Source organism: Heterocephalus glaber, unplaced genomic scaffold (assembly GCF_053883595.1).
Source record: "Heterocephalus glaber isolate CG9 unplaced genomic scaffold, H.glaber_assembly_v1.0 deba00000546, whole genome shotgun sequence".
In the NCBI taxonomy this organism is placed as follows: domain Eukaryota; kingdom Metazoa; phylum Chordata; class Mammalia; order Rodentia; family Bathyergidae; genus Heterocephalus; species Heterocephalus glaber.
Window position 1 is genome coordinate 21,120,001 of NW_028258147.1, and position 20,000 is coordinate 21,140,000.

The window sequence follows — 20,000 nt, forward strand, 5'->3', positions numbered from 1 at the left end:
TAGAACACTGCAACTTATTAATAGGGCATCTTGGCATAGGAAAAATACTTAAAAGCCAATTAAAGAAGTTAATTTTTTGGTGACCTGTCCTGGAGCTGTTTTACCATTTTGCATACATGGGCAAAGGAAACTGAAATTTCCCAAATGTTTCTATTCTATCAAGCTACTTTCATCCTGTTCATAATTTATATAGATTACTCCCTAGGGATAGGTTAAAAACTATAGGAAGTGGTCATTATAAGGCCATTATTGCTCACTGTGGAGTAAATTATGAAATTATATTGAAGCCAATACAAATAAAAAGCCAAGTGGAGAGTTTGTCATTGACATTTAAGGAAACTGAAATTATTGTGTTTGCATCTTGTGTATAACAAAGTTGTATTAAAGCCAAAGCATTGTACTAATGATGTAAGGAAAATCATTATAGGTTTAAGCATTGAAGGTTCTATTTGCTGATCTGTATGACAAATTATAAAGTGAAACCATGATCCTTGAAATAAATAATATGTATTAAAAGACAATTTATAAATGAAGAAAGGACTTTATATATATACGATTAATATAAATATATTATTTTCTGTGATGAGTAAACTAGTCCTCATCAGAGATATTATAAATTTTGAAATCAGAAACATGTATAGTTGGGAAAATGTGACCCATTGGAGAAGGAGGGACAATATATATATATATATATATATATATATATATATATATACACACACACACACACATATATGGCACCAGTACATTCACAAGTGACTTAAAAAAATTTAAAAGCCTGGGACCATAAAAGCTGACTATGAAGATCATTTTGAAGAAAAATCCAACTACTGTGACTATAAAAATCTTACCAACTAAAGTACTACTTTACTAAATATTTCACTGAACCAGCCAATAGTTTGAGTAAAATCACTAATGAGCCAACTATGTAGACATGTCTAGGATTTAAACATTTATAATATTCCCAATGAACCCTCTAAAATATACAAATGAAATGTTCTAATGAGATCACATATGAAAGTTCATATTCATTTAATGATTTTTTAAATGACATTTTAAAGTGACAATATAATAATTATAAATTGAGTTTATAATTTTAGATTTTCCTGGTTCAATCTACAATTCAGACCATTTTAGTGTATGATAAATTCTAAGTACTGGAAATAATTAGAATAAACTCCTAAGATTTATACAATAGAACTTTTTTTCTAATTAGGTCTCATAAATAACCTGTCAATATTGAAAACCTTCAAGGTTAAATAGCTGGATATTTGTAAACAGACGTTGAGTAACTGTCACGATATACACATAGATATATACCATTGTTGCAGAGAATAAACCTCAAGTCAATTAACATGATTTGGGAAATCCTTTAATTTGAGCTAAAGATTTGCCCTCTTGGACAATGGTGTGTATTATATTCTCGGGGCTCTGAGAAGACCTAGATGGTTCCCCTACTTTATTTCCTCACTCCTTACCCCACTTCTACTGTTGTCTCCTTGTCAGGAGCATTGTAGTATCATGTTATCTGGTTCATTTGAGTTTAACTTTCTGGGATGTATTTGATTTAAGGACCTTGTGAAAATGTTCAAATTACCAAAAAAATTAAGTAGAATGTATTATTAAAACACAAGCACATACAGAACATATTATTAAAAGGATAGCTATAGAGATATGTTCCATTGCATTTTCAGCAAATTTAAATATGCAAGGACTGTATTTAATTATGTCACTACCCTCTTCGAAACTATGGTTTGAACTTAGACATAGGGGGTTGAGAGAGGATTAAGACAAAACCTTCAGCCATTCTCAATAATCTATTATCTGTTCTTGACTTATAACTGAATTTCAGGCATAATAACTTCCACTGCAGTCTTGAGTCATTATCCTGAAAACACTGTTTTCAATTTCTATTCCAAGCCATGTTTCATGCTGAATCTATGCTTCCCCCATCAACTTTCTGTCTATACACAGAAACCAGAATTCTATTCTACCCTCTTTGCTATTTACATCACATCTACTACATATGAAGGACCAATTCTTACTCCGTAAGAACTTTGTTTGACATGTTGAACTTGTACTAATTTTCCAGCCAGTTTTTGGACCCATTTTCTAAACTGATCATTTTGATGCTCAAAAGTATACAATTTTTGAGTCCTAAAAGTATTATCAAACATATCTTTGTTTAGAGTCCCTATTTCACAGATCAGAAAATAAGTTCATTCCAAATGTTTGCACATAGCTAGAATTAGCACACATGGTCGCCTCTAGGATATTTCTTGGACCCTTATTATTTCTACTATTCCATATTACCTTAATTGCATTAATTACTTAAGCTCTTAACTCTTTTTCATGGTCATTGTAGTTGTCTTGCTGACTAGACTGTGAACTTTACAGATTAGGACACCTAAACACAGAGCAAGCACTGGTCAATACATGTTGAATGGACAAATTATGTACCATTAAGTCATTAAGCTTTACATCTGCACTAATTTCTCTCTGGAATTAACCACTCTTGTAATCCCCTCCACTCAGAATGAAGAATGTATCAGACATAGAAGTAACTAAAAATTTCCCTTTTGGGCACAATATTGGATTGCTACTTTATTAAAATAAACCAGACCAATGTCAACAATTATTCAGTCAATTGTTAAAAGACCAGATTGAGACCAATGCAATTTCTGCAAGGAAATGTCACAAGAGAAGGTTTCAACAACCTAAAGGATAAAATTGCTTGAAAGTTACACCATCTATGGCTACAGATTGGTAGAATCCTTTTCAATAAAAATAAAATTTCTATTATGATTGTCTCACGTTATTAGCATATTATTATCTTATATTGTCTTCTCAATTGGGGGACCCAAAATGATCTATGTTTTCACTTTGTTTTAATGTTGTATGCAGATTTAAAAGAAATGGAATAAAATGAGACTTCATGCCTATTGAGGATCACAGCATAAAGAATTAGTCTCTTCTTGTGGCCATTAGAAGTATTTTTCTTCTCTTTCCCTCATTATAGAATACGAGGATCACTTAATTTATTTCTGAAACAAAATCCCCACTATATATTTCTGTAGTGCCCATTTTTCCAATTTTTATACCATGTGTTATATCACTGTAGGATAATTAACTTTTCTTCTAGGAACAATGCTCTCCTCTATCATAGAAATATTCTTGGCAATTCAAATAAAATAAAAGAATCCCTTTAAAGAAATTCTCCCTCTTTGTGCTCACAAATTCTTCACTACAGACCCTCTTCTCAGGTGGAATTATTTAAATGTTTTTAATTATAAAGATACAATTTAGCACAATAAATTTTATGTATTTAGTATTTTGGTTAACTTGTAAGTGTAGTATAAAGTCATCCTGAAGAGTCTAAACACCTCAGCTATAATCTTTAGTCATGCAACAGTGGCTAAGTGGTTAAGATTATAGTGTTTAAGAATACAGTGATCTTAAAGGGTAAAATGCTTAGAGCTAAAGCTGGCCTCTTTTCTTATTAATTCTGTGACCTTGGAGAAGCTATTTACCAACCTTGTTTCTTTACCCAGGAACTAAAATCAAAAACAGTACCTAACACAACTGTTATGACAGTTAAATGATGTTATATGTGTGTGTGTGTGTGTGTGTGTGTGTGTATCCCTTGACACAGTGGCTAGGCCACAAGTGATATCTATATCTATATCTAATATTCACAACATATTACAATCATATCTCTTTGGAAGAATGTATACTATAAGTATATTTTTAAATGTGGCCCTAAAATATTTTAGTCCATCTCTCCAAAATGAAAATATTTATGACCATATCAGAAAAGGCATAAGACAAAGATACATGTCCCACCTATCAGATGCCTGGAATTAAGTGTTATTAGAGTACTATATTTCCTAAAAAGAATATTTAAAGTAATATAAGCAATAACATAACACAATACATTATTGTAATTATTCCAAAAACTGTGTACCAACATATTCTTGATCACTAAAATATTAAGTCCAATACCCAGATTATTTCTCTGATGATTTTTAGATCATTTAGAAAGTAATTTCAAAGAGGGGCCATCACTGACACTGTGTACATGGAGTGCCTACACTTACTCTTGGTTATCCATCACAAGCTTCATCATTTGCTTGACATAAAACCATTAACATATACGCATCAAATGGTTCAGATCTGTATCACATTCACTATGCACATTGAGACTTCTAAAGTTCTGATAACTTACATATTTAGTTAAAGAAACTTTGAAGTGATTAAGTCAAATTGACAAAAAATTTAAGAGCTATAACAATATATCTGTCTGTCTGCCTATCTATCTAAATACATTGTTTTTCTACCAGAAATTCCTTTATTCTATGGATTGAAGTAAGTCCCCTTTGTCTACAATCATGTTAAAAGTATCACTCCCACTTTGAGAGGAAAAGCCAATAATGTAGTACCATTATGTCCTGTTGCTGATCTTTTACTTAACAAAGAAATATTGAGTATCTTCTACATAAACAGCATGTGGAGCTTTTAATATCTATGAAAGAACATTTAGTCTACAATGGGAGAAATATGTACTTAGAAACTATAATTTTGCTAGACTTAAGTATCCAAAGAGAAGCAGGAATTAAGTGATACAAGAGTTAAGAACCAGGAGAGATTTTGTGCCTTGGAGAACTCCGACGCTAGAACATTAAAATATATACGCATTCCTAGTGGAATGCCCTAAAGATAGTGAAGTAAGAGTAAGTTCAGATGGAGAAAGGAGAGGAATTGTAGGTCATCCTAGTTGTATAACTATTTCTGGATTTGAAGACACGCTTCTGGATGGTTCAGATGTTCATCAAACCATTTCCCTCCATCAAATCAAAATTTATGTGCTGCTTCCTGTACCCTAGGATTTGATGTGTCTTATGCATTAAACACTAGTCCTTGCTAGAGCCTTTAATAATAAATAGAGTAGAAGCTACTTCAAACAAATAGAACTAGTTGTTTCAGGAATAAAATGGGTGATAACACTGAAACATGGAGGACTTACTTTTTCAAAGACTTATGAAGAAGAAAAAGAACTAATGGCGTTGCTGAATTTATGGTCTTATTTATGAAATACTGAATAAAGAATATTGACTAGACTAATTTTTAACATCTCTTAAGGCAGGGTTCTGCCTGTAAGGATTCTGGGTTAGATGATCTTCCAAGCCATTCACTCATTTGCTGGAGAGGTAGCTATAATGTTAGACACAAGAGTGTAAGCCTCAGGCAGAGAAAGACAGATGAGAGATAAATATGTCTACCTTGCTAATCAGTTTAGAAATTCATTTAAACTTGGTAAAAAAAATCGCATTCATAGTTACTGAAGTAACTAACTTTGATTTTAAAACCAAACTGTCCATTCAGTACATAATGAATATTTCTTCAAATTGGAATACCGTAATCAATGCAAAAGCTTTAAAAATTATACTGTCCATGAAACAGAAGACTTTGAATTCAACTATTCTTTTTTAATCTACTACCTACTATTTACTGGAGAAAAGTAATGATTTATGCATCCTGTTTAAAGAAGGCACAGCCACCTCCTAATTAATACAATTTATACTTGGGGAGAATTTAAAAGATATTTGAAATTTCTTTAAATAATTGTAGGGAAAGAAGTATGTAGTAATGGAGAGCTATAATGTCTGTTGTTATTTCCCAACAGAGGTAAAAAGTCAGTAACTGAAATGGTAGTACTTCTAGAAAATTAAAAGTTATGAGTTAGAAATAAAAAAAAAAACAAAATCCATCCAATAGACAGGTGTAAACTCCTCAGCTAGGGGCAGATATGGACAATAAGCACATTTTCATTGAGTTTGCCATCTCATGGAGGAAGTAAGTCCTATATACAAATAGCTTTGATGCAAGGCAAAAACTGATAGATGTCATAGTAGAGAAAGTGTATGACAGTGGAGAGAAAGTTTGACAGTGTAATCAGCGAATGTTCTGTGAAGGAGGGAGGAGTCACTTCAGCAGGCTTTGAAATATGTGAGAATTTTCATTATGCAGAGATGAGAGAAAGGACATTCTGAATAGAAGTAGATAAAATGGAGAATCTCAGATGTGTTGTGGGAACCCTGAGAGCATATTGAGGTCATGGGGGGAAAAAGTCTGGTAATAAGAAAAAAAAGTTAGAAATGAAGAACAAGGTCAGATGGAGAAAAGCCTTGAGCTTCATTTTATGAAGTATAAATTTATTCCCTTTCAGCTGAAGGGCTATTGATGGTTTCTGAGCAGGTGAATGAAAAGACAGAAGTTTTAGGATTATTTTGTAAAGTGTAAATGGAGTGGAGGATAGTGGAACTTACGTTACCAGTTAGGAGGAGCTCACTAAAACAGTGTGAGAAGGTAATGATGGTCAGGACAAAGGTTAGAGGATTAGGTCAGGGTTGCATTTATTGCTCCTAAACTCAGGCATGTATGTCATACCCTTCCCTTTTATACTCTACCAAGGAGAAAGAAGTGACTAAATTTATGTCAAAAATAATTAGAGTTAAAACTGATGATGACTTTTCATAAATCTCACACAATTTTGATGAATTTTTATATTTGTCATTTTAATTGCTAAAGGAGAAGAGAGGGGAAAGAAATTTCAGAAAAGCTGAATATTAGGAATGAATATGAGAACGTGTTGAGGAAGTATTGCATCAGCCCTCTTTGCGATTAAGATGACAACTGCAGCAAAACCCATAAGAATATTGTTACTTAAGTGTCTGAAAATTTTATTTCTAATTTTTAGTCTGTGTACTTATGCCACGTTAAACAAAAATGTTTAAAATTATAAAATGTTTAAATTTAAAAATGAGTGTTTATACAAAAGTGCATAAATTGTTGCTTTCTATGTTAAAAAAAGCATCTATTTCTGTAGAGAAGTAACAGAAAATAAAAAGAAAGGTATTTATCTTAGTTTTTAATTTTGTTTTGCTTTGTTTGGGTAGCGGGGATCGAATTCGGGACCTTGCACTTGCGAGACAGGTGGTGTAACCACTGAGTTAACTCCCCAGCCCTATCATTTTTAATTTTTTAAATGTAATTTTTGACTAAAGCATGAAGTTGTAAAAATTATAGGTTTTTATTGGGTACTATGTAATGTTTCCATATATGTACACATTGTGTAATATTTAAATCAGGTTAAACATCTGCTTAAACACCATTTCTTTGTGATGAAAACATTCAGAATCCTTTTTTGTAGCTTTTTGAAATACATCATACAGGGCCGGGGATTTAGCTCAGTGGTTTCGCCGCCTGCTGCGCAAGCGCAAGGACCAGAGTTCGATCCCTGGTACCAAAAAAACCCTAAAATACATCATACATTATCATTATCTATAGTCACCCTACTGTGTGATAGCATGCTAGAACTTCTTACAAAGTAAGGCTTTTGTAAGTGGGTATCATATATTCCTGAAATCTAGTTAGACATCTCCAAACGGGATTTTTTTAATGCCTTTAATGTATCGTTAGTCTGGAGATTAACCAGCTCTAATATTTGGCTTTCAAATTCCCATCCAGTCTCCTCCTGCTGCTGTTCCTCTCCAGGAAGATTGCCCAGGCTAAAGCACTAGCCCTATTGTCTTCTCTCTGAGTAAGACCTACGCTTCAGTCACCTTGGCTCATACTCACACATCGTCTGCACCTACCCTCTCATTCCTTCACGCTGCTAAATACCAGGTCAGAGTACTTAAGACTGCTACTTTTGTAGGCAAATAGCTGAGTATTATCAATTTCATAAACCTCAATCTAAAAATCTATTTCACATTAAGCCTAACTGAAAACTACACCCTTCATGAAGTTTGCTTGATTCCCTGTGTGCGTGCACATGCTTACATCTTTGACTCTGCAACCTGTTTACAGCTCTCACCGTGCCTTCACTTTTAGTCTCTGTCATCATCTGTGTCCTTACCCTCAATAGAGTTTAACTTCTCTAAATACAGATCATCTACCACAGTTCCTAGCACAGTATGTTGCACATAATGGTGCTCAATATATGCTTATTCAACAGACAAATGAAACTTGCTTCTGAACCATTCAACCTGGCAAGCCTCTGTAGGAATTGAGAAGCAGCACTTGATTTTTATATTCTAGTTAATTTCTGTTTTATAGCCACCCTCAGGAATGGTATATACCCAAACCACAGAAAACTAGTTTCATTACTCCACTGATTTGTGGCCTAAAAAAATGTGTTGCTTCTTTTGCTGTGAAATTTATAAGAACCCAAGGCACCAGTGAAAGGGAGGAAAAATGCTAATGTTTGCTTGTACCCTAAAGCAAAGAGTTAAATTACAACGGAGTTTATCTTTTTAGATTGTGGTCACAAAATCCCCTAGAGGAATGTAAATTGGATTCACTTTCTTCTTATTCAAGACTAAGTAATAGGTCTTATAATTGTTCCAATTTTTATTCAGAGTAAGAATGTACTAAGAATAAAGTTTTCAAAATATATTTATGAATATAGATATTAGATTGTTGAATGACAACACTATGTTCTCACCTTTGCTTATGTAGATATTGTCAAATATAATTATTAAACTATTTTTATTCATATAAGTACCTAGGTTCAACTGTCAGCATTTATGAGAGACTCAGGGTCGCAATGTAAATTTTATCAGGACTTTCTAGAAGTGTAATACTTATTAATACCATAAAGCTAGGTCTCAAGGTGCAGCTCAGTGGTAGAGTGTTTGCCTAGCCTGTGCAAAGCTGAGGGCTTAGTGCTCAGCACTGTAGGGAAAACAAAACAAAAAACAAAACAAAATCCAAAAACATGAAGCTATTCAAAGAAATATTAAGTCTCATAATAGATATGACAGATTTCAATAAATACTGCTAAGAAATATTCACAGTTAATGGCTCATATGTCTGACATGGGTAAATTTTATCAAAGATTTGCTAGTTAAGAATAAATGTTAAGACTAGATTAAAGATGTTTTTGAGTGGTTTACTCATTACAGGCAATTTCCTTATAATTCTTCTTCATACAGTCCTAATTAGTTGAGAACATTTTTGACACATGTAACATAGTATTCCTACTAACAGATCAGTAAACATCTTTTTACAAAGTAAAATGACACATTTTTAAAAAATCTAATAAAAATTATTGCCCTTGTCCTGAAGGATATGCTGTAGTTTTTGTCAGGAATTCTGGGCCATTATCATAAAAAAATGACTCCCCATTTAGTTCTCAAAAGGCTAACCTCAGAAAGAGGATTAGGGCTCAAATGCTGCAATTTTACTATGAAAACTGATGTTGGTTGATATGGTTTAGCAATCTTTTATAAGAAGAGGTTATATGTACTGTGTTTCCAGAAACATATTTGAATGTGTTGAAATATGTGTAAGCTCTTAAACCATGCATTTTATTTCCTCTTGATACACTGCATATATTTACTTCATTTTAAATCAATTGAACTTAGTGTTTGATCTTTATGCCTACTAAATTTAGTTTAAATACCTTTAACTTACACAGAATATATTGATTAACTCCAACAGAAAATATTTATGATCAGTCAAAGTCTCTTTTGTCTTTTATTACCATTGTATGCTAATGGCTGATTACTATTACTTAAAACATCAAGCATCTGAACTCCATTGATTTTCATAGGTTTTGACCCTTTTACAAAATGGCATAAAAATCTTTCTAGTTTAAAGGAAATGCCAGGACAAGATGAGATTTTCTTTTCACTATTTATAATTTTGTCTTAGTATTTGGTCCAAGACTGTTGAATAAGCAGTGATAACCACTGGTGTATATGCACTTCAAATAATCAGAGTATATGATTAGCACTTTAATTGTCAATTTCATATGTGTCTGATTGTATTTTCATTTAATTACGTCCATTTTGCCAATGGCAAAACCTTCTGCTCACCACAATGTTGTTTTGAAGGTAAAATAAATCCCAAAATATCCCTAAGCACAGAGTTGACTAAGATTAGGTTCAGTTTCACAAAACTCAACTGTTGTTTACTTTCCTTTGTATATCTAATGTCTAGTAACACTGGCATCATGGAAGGTGTAATCATATGAAAGAGAAAATACTAAAACATTTTTTTCAAAGATGAAGCTTCACAGTAAAACTGGTAAAATAATTGATGTTCATTTAGAACGGATATAAAAATGGAAATTGTAGATATTTTATTTTGCTCATTTCCTTCTAGTATATATAAAAAGGAAATGATATAATTATATTTAGAATTCGATGGTAGACTTGTAAAAGTTATAAGCTTAGTTACTTCAATCATATTAAGTCAGATGAAAATGAGAAGCAATTCATGTTTCTTATGGATGTAATTCTTCTAGAAGGATATTTTTATTTTCTTGTTTAGGAAGTATTTTAGTTTAGTTAAAGTATTATAAAATTAAGTTAATAATGTAGGTGAAATTAAAGTTTTAAATAGGGAATCTTACTTTTAAAACAAAGCATTCTGTTAATACTTTTTAAAAATGAGAACCAACCTCAGGCTAAAGTGAATTAGGTTATTTTTGGTCTTCAACCATTTAATGCTACTTAAAACTTTAAGCTTTTGAAAGGTTGTGCAGATTTTCACACTAAAATTTAGATTTTACATTATAAATTTAAGCAACTTTAGAGAAACAATTCTCTAATTTTTAGAACTGAATAAGATACATAATTAAAATCAATTACAGGTAGAAAACTAATTCTCATGAATTAAAAAGTTATACAACAGATTTTTACTACTATGGTTCAACCTTTTTCCAACTTCTTGTCTTTTAAGATTGTTTACTCTAACACCAAATTCCAGTGTTGAATAAGTTGATTTTTGTCATGCATTTACTTTAGCTGTTGCTATAGAACAATATTCAGACCCATCACTCTAGTTCTGCAGAAATAAAAATTCTCCTTCTTATCTTTTAATGAAAAGGAAAACATTCTTTATAGAAGAAATGAAGTGGTGATTTCAAAATTGGAATGAACAGATTCCCTATTCCATATATACCACATACAGTTTGCTTTTTGTAATATGCCAGTAGAAAACACCTTACTAAATTACCTGCCTCCTTCTCCTGGCTAGAGAAATGCAGAAAATCTTTAATGTTCACTTTAAAGCCAGAAAACAACTTTAATATATTTAATAAATCTTATTCTCCTTTACTCTATTTTCTGAAAAAATGCAGCCCTTTAGTGTTTGCTCACAAAGAAATATTATTTTCAGAGAATTCTAATAGAAGCTTCCCTTTGAAGATATATTTTCATTCTTACTGATGCACCTACTTACATTTCAGTAGATCAGATCCTTTCAAAATTCCATTTAAAGTAAATAGAAATTTTAAGAAATATAACAAAAACTTGTGTTAAGTTTAAAATACATAATTTTATATGCTGTATATTATATAATCAAAATTTCTTTAATATTTCCTGTCCTTATCTTCAACATTATATTGAAATTTATTGAAGTTTGTGTAATAATGTTTAAAAAACCTGAATTTTCCATGACTTAGGGGCTTACTGCCAAATGATTTCATACAGTTTTACTGTAGTTTTGATTATAAAAATGTAAACAATACCTTAAGATTTATCACATATTTTGACATAAAAAATTGATAGACACTCCCAAAACATCTATAATAGAATGAAAATACATATATAATTGCTCTGTTCATCAAAAAATACAAATATTCTATTCCAGTCTCAGAATCAAGGTCGATGCTCATGTGGATACAACTGCTGCCATTCCATTTGCTCTCATGAAAAGATAATTTCAATGAACATTCAGCTGAAAATCTGGACCTTTGTATTTCTGATGTGTTGGCAGGAGAAATAGAAGTCAAAATCACATCTTGACACTTGGCAAGTTAGCTTTACTGCTGCTCCAGCTCTTCTTCCAACTGCCCATCCAAAAATTGTGTTTTTGGTGTGCTCCTTGGACTACATTTCAGTAATAGGATGGATGTTATGAGTGTATGGGGTGTATATCCCAGTTTCTCTCTAATTCCATTTGACAACTGGGTTCTGGCTTCCTGAAGATCTTGATCTCATAATCCTGTAGCTGGACCCTTCATGTCCCTCAGGGTTGTGGCTTATCTATTTTCCTGGAATGTTACCTATTTTCCATTACCAATGTGCTAAAATGTTGCCCACCCTCTGCTGGCTCTCAGTGAACCTGTCTCCAAGGATATCTTTACAGAGATTGTTTCTCGCCCAAGTTGCATGTGGTTCCTGTCACTAGGTCTATCTGGTCTCTGAGACTGGCTGCTCTTCTGGAAGTATTCCTTTGCTCAGATTAAACCATATGGCTCTAAACATGAGAAAGGAATAGGGAATAAGAACAATCCAACCTTGTATTCTAAAGCTAGTCAATTACTGCTTTCTCTGATTTACTAATTAACAAAAGAGATCTTAGGCATAATGTTTCAAGTATAAATTTATGATAGAAAGATAATGTATAACCAGCATTTTAAGTGTCTTGGCTGACGTTACTCTATTTTCAGTCTTGCTTTCAGATGAAGAGAAAATTAAATGTTAGTTTTTACTAGTTATACTGAACTATTTGATCATCTTTTGTTCATGCAAATTATACTAAGGCTTACGTATATTATTTAATTCTATCCTAAAGATAGAAGCTGCTATGGAACTTAGTAAATCTGTCCTTTAAATTGTGTTGAAATTTTCAAGCATGACATGTTACTTATGTGAAAGGTAAATTTTAGCCTGCCAAGCAGCCAAATATATGTTCAGTTCTCAAGTCTTATATCAAGTTAAAATTCTACACAAGTGTGTAAAATCTTCATTTTCCTCCTGATCTAGAAGTACAAAAATTAGTATTGAAGCAATATTCGTTTTTTAACAATTTCGTCAATGACTCTTTGACCCTTAAAGAAAGGAAATTTCTAAGGCTCAACTAGTGTCAGTAAAAATGCAGATATGCCTTCTAACAAAGTATCTTCTTTATATATAAAACAGAAGCAGTAAGCTACAATACTGTCAGCTAAAGTTGTCTGGCACACTTTGCCTAAATTATGGCATTTCACACCACGGATGTCAGATAGCATCTCTATAGTTCTATAAAAATCCTTCAAAACCCTATAGGAACCCACCAATTTCCACAATTGGCACGGTAGGGATATAACACATTTTAGCTGAAGGTACTGTACCTCTAGGAGGATCTTTTTATCAAGAGGAACTAGAATGAGCTGTTAAGCGCCACATACGGGGACTGGAATAATGTAAAAAAGACCAGCAGCTACTGATCCACACTTGTAGCACTTTTAAAAAGAGATGAGATGATAAAGAGCTGGCATCATCATAAGTTCCATACAATCACTTTGGAAAGCAATCTCAAAGCTAACTAGCAAAGTTAATGAAAAAGTTTAAAGATTAAATAAAAAGGGAATTACATCAGAGCCAAAATTATAAGAGGCCCAGAAAGGTTAAGAGGGAAAAAAATTAAAGGTGACTGAAAAAGTATTAATAAGAAAATCTACAACAACATACGTGAGACCACAAACTTCTTTTATGTTTAGATCCTCTTATGCAACATAATGATCCAAAACATTAGCAAAAATAGTACAGACTTAACAGGAATGAAAACAATGAGAGAACATTTCTCTTACTCTAGGTGCCAGTCACTTTCAACTGCTCTCCTCTGAGGCACTCTAATTTCAAATGCTTTTGTCCACAGAAAGAGATCTAAGATCTGTAAGGATTTTATATAAAATACCACCCAGGAAAGGTGTGGGATCTGCAAATTCTACATGTGCCTACAAACAGCAATTTAAATTTTAAGGTGGCTAATGAGAAGGCAAAGGAAAAGGGGTATTATCATACATCTGAGTATTTTCATTTAGATTTTCAGTACTGGTTTGCAAAGTGGGTGTCTGGAGGTCCCTCTGGCAGCAAGCTATTATTGATCAGAGAGGGTGAATTTTAATACAATGATATCCCAACAGAGGTTCTCAAGAAACAGAGAATGTTGCAAAAATTCCTGGGACACTTGTACAAAAAGTTTTGAGGCACTTGGAATATGTGTTCAACATTCTGATCTCTACTGCAAATGTGATTTCTACTGCAATCCTGAAATAATACACTACTCCTTTCATATGACATCTTTTCTCTCCTTATGCTAAAGTTTCTAAAGACACAGCAAATTTATTTTCTACTCTTAAATGCATTCTCTACAGAAGATTAATATGCTCTATAGAAGATCATCAACTCTCAGACCCTAAATATTTGCTTGAGTAAGAGGGAGAAAATAATAATCAGTTGTAAATAATGTAGAATATTTAGCAAGTAAAACTTTGAAATGACAGAAGCTAATGGGATTCAGGAATGACACATAAGAAATTATTTGAAAGCTCACCAGTAGGAGACTCTAACAATCAGAAAGGAGAATGATATGACAAGGGGTAGCTCTGTGTGTAAAGCCCTCAATACAAATCCACCTTGGGAAGAACATTCATTTTGATATCTGGAAACGAAATTTGAAAATATAAAAATGTGAATTTTAATTAGTGTTTTAGAAGAGAAATAAAGAGGCAAATCTGAGCCAATGTATTGAGAGTGAGAAGAAACAATTGTTGTTTTAAAAAAGAAACAACACAGTTAAACTGAACACGGTCAATACATAATTAAATTCCTCTTTTTGCCTCCAGTTGAAAAGGAAAAAGGAGGTGGACTGACTCAGTCAGTAAACATTCACTTTGCAGTTCTAGTTCAACTGAGTTCTTCTCTTTTCACTCATTTCAGTCTAACATTTAGGAGAAGAAAGTAAGCTTAAATTGTTTTGATCTAAACAGCATCACTCTTAACTTTTAAAGTATTTTTTAAAAGGTAAACATCTGAATCAAGTGGGAATTTAAAGTAATTTTTATCCATATTCTATGGAACTCTGAAAAATCAGACAAAAAGAGAACACTGGCACAGAGATACATAGGCAACAGTGTTATAAATTTGATAATGTTCAGCTCAAATTCTTAAAAGGAAGTATCCTTTACATTTTTTCATACTAAGCCTGGTTCTAGAACTCTTTGAACAGCAGCAGCAACAACAACAACAACAACAACAACAAAACAGATTAAAAAATTAAGTTCCTACTTTGAGTCAACAAATACTTAACCGAAAAGAGTCAAACAAGTTTCAAAAAAATTATGTATACAATGGCATCTGGCTTTAATCTATCCTAATTTTTGCTAAAATCATTTTCAACACTCATCTGAGATTTATATTCCAAGATTTCGGTTTTTTTCCTTTTAATTTGCTTTCAACAAGATAAAATTTAACTGGGTCTGGGAAAATAATCACAAATGAGATGAAGGAACTTGAAAGCTTCTGTTCACATAAATTCAGACAACTATAAAACACACATTAATCAAATAAATTGAATTAAAAATAAAACTTAAAAAGTGTACTCTAGTGATATTTTGAAAAAAATCTCTTATCTCCCTCATAAAGATGAACATCATATCTATGTTTTTTTTAATCCTAAAATCGCTTTTATTCTTCCTCTTTCAGGGTTCTAGAAGATTCCTAGGTTTTATTCTTATGGTTATTACTTCCGAAGTTAATTATTTCTAATTAAATGTCATCTACAATGTGATTCCTCATAATGAGTATCTACTTTCATTGTATGCTCACTGCACATAGTAGAATGTATTAGGAGTTTCATATGCGAAAATATGTCTAAAACATAGTCTCGGTTCTTAAGAAACTTGCCTCTAAGTTAAGGATATCCAAAAATGACGAAGCATGCATGCATAAATATACATGTGGCCATGGACAAATGTATGAACACCCAAGCACACACAGTTAGCCTCAAATAATGGAATAAGGAGCAAACCTTTACGCTTCGAAAAATTACTTGGAAAAATATTATCAACGTAAAAGGCAAAATTTATGAAAGAGAAAGCAGAGAAGAAGCAGACAGAAGAGAGAACAGAAAGGCAGACATTGAGGCAAAATAAACACACTAATAAGTAAAAGCCTTTATTCAAGGAATTGTAAAAGTAAAAATTAGGAAAGAAAGTGCTAAAATATGGAGCAAGGGATATGGATGATAATTTGGCATTGTTGTTCTGCAAGAACAATTTTTCAGAAGCACTAGCCCATTATCTATTCCATTTTTCTAATGCTTCAGATCTTCCCTGCAAACCTGAGGTATATATCTATAGTCTACGTGAGTTTACTATTATGAAGTTCAACAAAAAGACTAAACAAACAAAAAGTTTTAACGTTTCCCCCCATTGATTCTAAGGGCATTTAAGTTCTTTAATTTTATAAGTAAAACTCTGAACTCATCATTTTCCCCTTTAGCCTGTCTTCTTGTGCCCTCTATTTCTCCATGGGCTTTTAGAGGAGCTATGATTTTTCCTCATTTTTCTGTTTGTCCCCACCATTCAGGTGGTCGTTATACTCCAGTATTTCTCCTACAAATTCCTGACTATTCCACTCCTAGTTTAATATTTAAACCAGCTATAACATCCTGCAGGAATTAATCTTCTCTTTGCATTCTGTCTAAATTCCAGAATATCTTACTATACCTAACTAAATATTAAATACATACATAATTAAGTCATGATGTCAATTTTAGATGATTGCTCTTCCTAAAGCATAGCTCTGAGTATATCAAACTCAACCTTATAACGGCAGAAAGCTTCATGACTAAAATGATCACCATGGGTTGGTATTTAAGTCTCGTCCTACCTTTACGTATTATATTCTACATTCTACTTTCTTGTGTGCATTCCAAATTCCTGTCAAACCTATTTCTCCCTGTTTTCTGAGCACATATTATGTGCCCCTGATTCTTGGTTGGCACTGTTCTCACTCTTTGAATTGTTTTCACAGAATATTTCTTAATATCTCAAAAATCCTTTATCCTACCTACTCTGAGTAATGTGCTCCCCAAAATAAAATTCTCAGTCCTATTACTTCAGTTTCAACAATATATTTATTTTATGAATTATAAGGTGAGGTAGGAAGAAAAGAAAAAGGATTGTCTAGGAAACTATGAATTTCTGGAATGTATACAAACATTAAAATACAAAAAAAGTTTTTGTATTGTTTATAGTTCTATTTACAGTAACAATGAGGTATTATAAGAGGTAAAATAAGTCAGTACCTAGGTACATAGTACTATGAGAGACACAGGAAGCAATTATTAAGTTTCAGGCACTCATTTACAAGAATTTTATGAGGTAGGAATTATTATTACTTACCTCATCAGCTGAGAAAACTGACAGAGGAAATGTTAAGTAACCTGTTCATTCCTACTGGGCCAGTATCAAAAGCGCTGAATCTGGGACTGGAATACTGAGTGCAGCACCAGAACCCATGCTCAGATAACACTGGGCCCCACTGCCGCCTTTTGTAATTGCCATCAACATACCCAGTCCCCGCCAAAACAGTAAGTACCATGCATTCACTTCAGGACATGAAAACATGCTCTTGAAATGTTCCATTATTGTCTTTCACTTCCGTTTAATTTCCAAAGTATTTTGATCTGTATCCAGTTATTTGCAACCAAATTATCACTGAGAGAATTATATCCATATTTTTCCTCTGCCTCATAATGGTTTAAGATTCTTTAAGTACAGGCATCTTAAAACAAGAAAGATGATGATATGGAGGACTGAAGTACTATTCCATCGATATTTGACACCTAACATAAAAAAGACTTAATAATAGCAGGAGAAACAGATTCAAAGAATGGATATTGACTCAAATTTTTCAAGATAATTAAAATTTTGACTTTAGCTTATATTATTTAGAAAAAGATAAGATTTGTGCTACCTCTAATTTTTCTTTTTTTCTGAAATCTATAGCAGAGATTTTTTTTATCTATAGAAGATCAACACAAGCATTTTTCATATGCACTAATTCATATGAGCATAAAATGTATGATATATTAGCCTGGAATATTTTATAAAATTATAGCAGCAGTATATCAGGCATTAAATATACAATTTTATATTGTTTTATATATACTATTATTTTTGAGATATCATAATTAAACTTTAATTAAATTTATAATAAAACAAAAAATCTCAAACAGCAATTGCTAAATGAAAAATACTACTAACTTAACAATGTCATAATTTATCCCAATTATTATTTCAGGTTCTAAAATATGTTTAATAAACTATTTTATTAAATCATTAATTTTTATGTTAATATTCTTAGCACTGGACAGTTAAATATTTTTTTAAAAATTCTTCTTTACATATCCTCTGTATACGGTTTGTAACAACCTCTAAGAATTGCCTAAGAGCAAGGAGAGATGCACTAACAGCTTACACATTACGAATGTCTTTCATTTCTCTGAACTAGGTCTTTTTTTTTTAAGGGAGAAAAACAGGATCCGACTCTTGTTTGCTCTTTAAAGTTTTATTGTTTTAGCATTTTATACAGGGAGTGAGCATTAGCATACTCAAGAGAACTGCTGAAAGTAAAAGGCCTCCAGCTACCCACTGCATGGCTGATAGGATAAAGCAGGGATATAAAAACTTTTGTATGATTGCTCACTTTCCTTGTTTTAGAATAGTGCTGCTCTCAAGAGCATATATTCATGTTCTTTCTACTTTGAGTTTTATTACTTCTTTTGTATTATTTAATACATCTAAAGACACTTTCAAAAGACAAATTTTTCCATTTTGGAAAAGTAATGGTTTGGAACCTGATGAAACATATTAATGTTCACACTATGTTTTTCACAAAGGTGATAGAGTAAAAGTGCCAAAAAGCAATTAGGCACGTCATCTTAAAAGACATGAATATGTCTGACAGAAAGAATGTTTAAAGAATCAACAAAAGTAATATTTCATGAAAGGTCATCGGCACACAGAAAGATTGTATTTTGCTTTCCAGTCTTTGACTAGTTATTTAAATCAAAAAATTAAAGGAAGAAGAAAACATAAAAATGAAGGAAAGGACTAATCCTACTTCATTAATTTGAAGTTAGAAGAATGTGATATTTAACTCAAAGAAGTATGAACATACATTACAACTCATGCTAACAACTGAATGGTATATACACTTCATTATCCAGATTCTAATTTTTCCCCTAGAATTCTAAGTTCTACCAGGGTCAATACTTCTTAGTAAACAAGCATCTGATACGCTGACAGTACTGAATAAGATCAGGCATTTAAAAAAGTGTCATACACATTTCTGAAATCCACAATACATCAATTTTTAATACTTCTACTCTCTCAGCTCCATTAAAAAGATGGTAGTGGAAAGATTTTAGAGTAATTAATGATATAGTTAGCTGCTAAATATTAATAGGAATCGTAGTCTTGCATAAAATATAACATATAAACCTTGCCAATACAGACGCACCAGTAATTAAAGTTGAATATGTAATTATACTGATTTATAAGACAGGCAAAAAGTTACACTTTACTAGCTTCTATGTAAACTGTGGGTAACAGTTAAACTTTGCATTTTACGGTTTATAAAAATGGGCAATGTCTTCACTACAGTTCATAAATGGTTTAGAGACCTGTAATAGTAGTAAAAATTATGACAACTTATTCCATCATGAATATTCTTATTACACCATACAAACCAAACTGTGATAATGACCCATAAGACATAGATTCATCTCACACACTGCCTTATGCCCAAGAGAATGTTAGTGGTACTAAGAATTGGTTGAGGACTGCTAGAACAATAATTATAGGGCGTTTGGGAGAATTTATAAGACATATTAAAACTAATTTTGATGTACTTCTTTTCATCGTATGAACACAGTCCAATTTAACTCCACTTAGATTTTTTACTTATATATCATTAACAATTTCTGAAGAATACTAAATTTTAGAAGCATAGGAATACATTTTCTTCCCTTCAAGGAGTCTGTTAGCCACACTTACATGTGTGGCTGAGGTGAGCAGCCTGGACTGCTGTTCCCGTTGCTGTCAATGTGGTCCAGGGAGCCGTTGAGGTCTTCGTGGACGGCCTGCAGGAGGCCACTGGATGCGTTATTGATCAGTCCAGGGTTACTTAGCAAAGGTAAACTGCTCTCTGCCA

At 32.4% G+C, this 20,000-nt stretch overlaps 1 protein-coding gene across 26 annotated transcripts in view; it reads right to left on the reverse strand.

Annotated features, from left to right (window-relative positions):
• Positions 1-20,000, reverse strand: part of Foxp2 (forkhead box P2) — a 588,702-nt gene that overhangs the window by 6,822 nt on the left and 561,880 nt on the right. For all 26 annotated transcript variants that reach the window (XM_087204643.1, XM_087204642.1, XM_087204639.1 and 23 more), the window contains one exon: positions 19,844-20,000. This exon is cut by the window's right edge and continues 7 nt beyond it. In XM_087204643.1, the coding sequence (XP_087060769.1) occupies positions 19,844-20,000 (157 nt within the window). The remainder of the gene's footprint in view (positions 1-19,843) is intronic.